Consider the following 5,740-nt stretch of genomic DNA (forward strand, 5'->3'; position numbering starts at 1 on the left):
TCTTTTTTCTTTTTTTTTGAGTTGGAGTCTCACGCTGTCACCCAGACTGGAGTGCAGTGGCCGCTCCCGGCCACTGCAGCCTCGACCTGCTGGACTCCAGCGCTCCTTCCACTTCAGCCTTCTGAGTAGCCCGAATTACAGGCATGTGCTACGACTTTATTTTTAAACAGTATTTTTCACAACAAAATTGAGCAGGAAGTAGAGAGACGTCCCATAAACTCCTTCCCCCTACAATATCTTCCTAATTTTTATCTTACAGCTTTGCTCAATTACTAATATTGTAACATGTCTGAGATATAATTATATTAGAAACATTTAAAAAATATATTTTGCTCTATTACTCTTTAATTCTCTATCTTAAGAATGTTGACTCCTGACTCTACACTCCCAGCCTAGACTTCTTTTCCTTCTTTCTTGCACATACAGCTGCTGGAAGGATGTCATCTGGATGTCCTGCTGACTCTTTCAACCCAACATGTCTTCAAATGGAAATCAGAATCTTGTCCTTTTAAAATCTGCTTCTCTTGTGTTCTGCATTTCAGTGACGATTATACCATTCAGTACAGTTACCCAAGCCCCAAGTCTGAAGAATGATCATCCTAGTCCCCCCTTTCTCATCTAACAAATTCAATCATTGTACCTTGCTGATTGTACTTCCTTATTTCTACCTTCGTTCTTGTTATCATTGATCCACTTCAGAAAATCATCATCCCTGGCTTGGATTACTATACCAGCCTCCTAGCTCATCTGTCTGCTTCTACTCTTGTTCAAATCCAGTTCTTTGCCAACGCCAAAGTCATCCTTTCTAACATATAAATCTGACCATGTTATTCTACTGCTCAAAATCTCTTAGAGTCTCTCTTTAACTCTAGGAGAAAAATAAAGACTGTTCCAGATGTGATTCCTGTTCCTCTAACACCATCTCCTATTGTCCCCCGGCATACTTTCCTCTAACTTTCTTGACTATGGCTTCCTCGAGAGATGGTGTAATTCAAGTGATTAAGAGCACAGATTTAGGTGTGACTCAAAGCTTCACCAGCTGGGGCAAGTTATACTTAAACTCTGAGTCTTACTTTCTTTATTTGTAAAAGGAGATAATGTAACTCCCTCATAGAATCATTGTGAAGAGGAACTATGATAACGTTGGCAAAATGGTTGGCATAGAGTAAGCGTTTAGTACGTAGGGATTTATTAATATTAGGCCATGCTATTCCATTTCTTACTTATTTTACATCATGTCCTTCCTCTTTGGCTTCTGAATTATTTCACGTAGCAATTATTTTTGACTATCTACTCTGTTCTCGAAGCATTGTTCTAGAAGTTGGGGAAACACTGGTGAACCAATGAAATTCTGATTGAATTAATTCTTTTTTTTTTTTATTTGAGTTGGAGTCTCACTCTGTCACCCAGACTGGAGTGCAGTGGCACGCTCCCGGTCACCCCAGCATTGTATTGCTGGGCTCTGGCGATCCTTCCGCCTCAGCCTTCCAAGTAGCTGGAACTACAGGCACGTGCTACCACACGCGGCTAATTTTTGATTTATTGGAAGAGATGAGGGCTCGCCAAATTGCCCAGGCGGGTCTTGAACCCGCGGGCTCAGGCAATTCACTCACCTCAGCCTCCCAAAGCGCGGGATTACAGGCTGAGCCACCGAGCCCGGCAATTTTATTTATTTTATTATTTTTTGAGTTGAAGTCTCACTCTGTCACCCAGACTGGAGTAAATCCCGGCCCAAACAACTAATTTTAAAATGAAGTTGTTTTTTTTTTTTTTTTGAGTTGGAGTCTCGCTCTTGTTGCCCAGGCTGGAGTGCAGTGGCGTGTTCAGGGCCACCGCAGCTTTGACCTGCTGGACTTAGGCGATCCTTCCTCCTCAACCTTCCAAGTAGCTGGAACTACATATGCACGCCACCACGCCCAGCTAGTTTTTGTAATTTATTGTAGAGACGAGGTCTCACCAAGTTGCCCAGGCTGATCTCGAATCCCTGGGCTCAGGCAATCCTCTCGCTGGCCTGCCAAAGTACTGGGATTACAGGCTGAGCCACTGTGTCTGGCCTAAATAAAGCTTTAAAGTCTAATTTTTTGTAACTTGGGATCTACTTGTCTAGTGTGAGAAAAAATTCCATGCCAGGAGCATTGCCAGGATCTGACCTTATAACCTTACATTATTTTTATTTCCATGTTTTTAGATTTTTATCAGTATCCATTTTTAAAGTGTTGGCCTTTTACTGGCTTTTAGGACTTTAAAATTTGTTTCTTTCAATTACATATCTTCTGATATGTTCTCAGTTAAGTACTTGTTTTGACAATTTTTTTTTTTTTTAATTTCTACAGGCTTCCTTTCCTGGGAACTTGCATTTGATTTTGGTTTTACGTCCTACCAGCTTTCTTCAACGAACTTTCACTGACATTGGATTTCGATTTAGTCAGGAGGATTTTATGCTTAAATTACCGGTAAGAGTATATTGTTTAAAATGTTTTGTTCCTCTAATTCTCATGAAGACTTTGTCCCATACTGTTTACAGTTTACATGTGCCCTTGTAGCATTTAAAAGAAAAAAATAAAATTTGTCTTTCAAAAGTGTACATTTGTATTGCCGGAAAGTCTTCTGCTTCTACTGTGTAAAAAAGATTCATCAACTCATAACAAAACAATTCCTTTTGAAAAAGATATATGTCATATATGTTATATATATGTGTGTGTATACATATGTGTATGTATGTGTATATAATCAGGAAATTTAAATTTTAGTAAAAATGAGTGTGTGTTTTATGTATTTGAGCTGTCGTGAACTTACATCCTGACCTAGTTTAGAGTATCATGTTCTTTTTAAAAATACATATTTTTGTGTTTTCAGAATTAGGAATAGAGTGTTCATAAATTTTGATAATTTTGAAACGATTAGTCCCTCCTGATAAATTATAACTTACTACCTAAAGTTCTTTTACTTTGTATGGGCATAGCATTATTTCAGAAACTTGTCCATTAACAATGCAAACTTTTGGACAGAGGAAAATTTGGTGTTTTGGTTTTTGTGGCGATTGATTTTGCTTTACAGAAAAATGTTTTGTAAATAAGATCTGTTAATACCTAAAAAAGGGAGTGCATACTTGTGTGGGGGCATGCACAGGAGAGAACTGTTAGAACCATTTATAAAAGAAAACTTTCTGCTAAATGTATGCTAAAGTTCATTTTACAGTTTAATGGAGGGATGCCATGAAGGGCAGTTAACAGTATCTTTCTTGCTTATTTATATAGGTTGTTATGCTGAGCTCAGTTAGTGATTTGCTGACATACATTGATGACAAGCAATTAACCCCTGAGTTAGGCGGCACCTTGCAGTACTGCCACAGTGAATGGATCATCTTCAGAAATGTATGTTGCTTTTGCCCTTACTGTAGAGCCTATAGTTCTTCATGTTAGCTTTTAAATCTAGTTCTAGATTTTTTTTTTCAATTTGAAAGATAAAAACAGATTTTTGAGAATCTTACTTTCAAATACATATATAATTCAACATCTTGATTTTCTTCCATAGGATATATCTAGAAATGATGAAGAGTTATGGAAGATGGCAATTGAAGGAGGGGCTTAGGAAATAAGGAGATTATACTTTGCCCACTCCCTCCTGTGCCATGTAGTAACTTGAAGAAACAAAAAGTTTGGGTTCAAATCCTGGCACTACTGATTTTTAGCTGTATGACCTTGGACAGTATACATAACTTCTCTGGTCTTAGTTTTTCCAAATATAAAATGGGAAGAATAGTTCTTACCTTATAGGGATCTTGGGAAGAATAAATGGAATAACAAATGTATGTTTGACACAGTGCCTAGCATATGGCAAACCCTCAATAAATGTGAGTAGTTATTAATCTCACCATCCTAGTTATGTTTCTGAGGCAATTAGATTTGTAGCAAAGAGTCCTTCTGTTTTAGAAATTTACAAATAGGTGAGGATCCTGTACCTCTCAAGTGTGAGTCTGGCATATAAGTATCTTGACTTCAAATTTCAGAGATATGGGAACCCTCTGAAAGAATTAATGATGTTTCCTTAAATCAGGGTTCCATTTTTCTCATTTCTATTCTTCATTTAACAATTCATTCAATGATGCATTTATTCAACAACTCATTCATTCATGTGAACATGTATTGTCAACATTAGCAATGCCTAGTCTTTATTAACTTATAAAGCAATAAATTACAAAAAGCAGATACCTTGAGCTGTATGGTAAATCGATAATCATATGGTCTCTACATTTTGCCCTTCTTTCATTCTGTGAGTAATTAATTTTGGAAACAAAATAAACCACAAAATCTTACTTGCCATTTTAGGGTAAGAGAGCCTTTAGGACAGCAATTTCAAATCTTCTACAGCACCTGAAATGAATTGTTGGGACTAGTTATTCCCACATTTCCTTAGGCTCGCACCTTGTTTGGGATGCTCAAAACTGAGAACAAGCAAATATAAAGAGACTTTGCTGTTCTCACCTTTCTTTAGAGGCAAAGTTATTATTATAACATATTTTTGCCAATTTCAGAGTTTATAGATTAAGGAAAACATTGTGATTTTAAGGGCATAAAACAAATTACTTACTACATGACATTCTTAAGAAATATAAACTAGCCGGGCTCGGTGGCTCAGCCTGTAATCCCGTGCCTTTGGGAGGCTGAGGTGAGTGGATTGCCTGAGCCCGCGCGTTCGAGACCTGCCTGGGCAACTTGGCGACACCTCATCTCTATAATAAATCAAAAATTAGCCGGGCGTGGTAGCGCGTGCCTGTAGTTCCAGCTACTTGGAAGGCTGAGGCGTTAGGATCGCTAGAGCCCAGCAGGTCGAGGCTGCGGTGGCCGGGAGCGGCCACTGCACTCCAGTCTGCGCGACGGAATGAAACTCCAACTCCAACTCCAACTCCAAAAAAAAATATATATATATATATATAAACTATTTAAGAAATAGTTTATATTTCTTAAGGTGTCCAAGAAATAAGAAAGAAAATTTAGAGAAAAGTCATTAAGGAAGGTTCAACTTTGTTTAGGCTTCTTAGAGGCTTAGATGGAAAGTTAGAGTTGATCTGCAAAGGGTAATGCCAAATTTCCCTAACAGAGGAGCATTCATAGTCTATGTGCTTGCTGTTAAACCCAGATAAAAACAAATACAGTTACTGATCCAGGTTTTGATATGCTCGCAGAGTTCCCATAGAATTAAAAGAATCACTGGCTCTTTGCAGGCTATAGAAAAATTTGCCCTCACAGTGAAAGAAATGGCTCAGATGTTACAGTCCTTTGGAACTGAACTGGCTGAGACAGAACTACCGGATGATATTCCTTCAATAGAAGAAATTCTGGCAATTCGTGCTGAAAAGTATCATCTGTTGAAGGTATGTCTGATAAAAGTAAACAAACAAAAGTTTTCCATGGTCTTTCTTTTCTTGGAGAGGTGTCATTATGTCCATTTCATGCTGGTTGTTGCATAAGGGGTCATAAAAGACATTCATATATTATATTGAAAATTATAAAAAGTAATACGTTATAAGAGAAGAATATCCTCAATATGGTGAATCTAAGTGTTCTCTCTGTTGCATTATCTTGCGAAGTTGTTGATTTGCCAATAGAATAGGTTATAAATGCTCTAGAGAAAGAGTGGTTTTCCTCTTCCTCTTCTTCTCTTCCTCCTACTCCTTCTCCTCTTCCTCCTCCTCCTCCTTCTCCTCTTCTTCCTCCTCCTCTACCATCACCATCACCAC

General features: G+C 38.0%; 1 protein-coding gene across 6 annotated transcripts in view; it reads left to right on the forward strand.

Annotated features, from left to right (window-relative positions):
• MCF2 (MCF.2 cell line derived transforming sequence) overlaps positions 1-5,740 on the forward strand; it is a 114,377-nt gene that overhangs the window by 63,407 nt on the left and 45,230 nt on the right. For 5 of the 6 annotated variants that reach the window (XM_021714296.1, XM_021714297.1, XM_021714298.1 and 2 more), the window contains 3 exons: positions 2,334-2,453; positions 3,258-3,374; positions 5,225-5,374. In XM_021714296.1, coding sequence (XP_021569971.1) covers positions 2,334-2,453; positions 3,258-3,374; positions 5,225-5,374 — 387 coding nt within the window. The remainder of the gene's footprint in view (positions 1-2,333; positions 2,454-3,257; positions 3,375-5,224; positions 5,375-5,740) is intronic. The other variant, XM_008061782.2, reaches the window with a different exon arrangement.

Source organism: Carlito syrichta, unplaced genomic scaffold, assembly GCF_000164805.1.
Source record: "Carlito syrichta isolate Samal-C Ts95f unplaced genomic scaffold, Tarsius_syrichta-2.0.1 Scaffold305575, whole genome shotgun sequence".
In the NCBI taxonomy this organism is placed as follows: domain Eukaryota; kingdom Metazoa; phylum Chordata; class Mammalia; order Primates; family Tarsiidae; genus Carlito; species Carlito syrichta.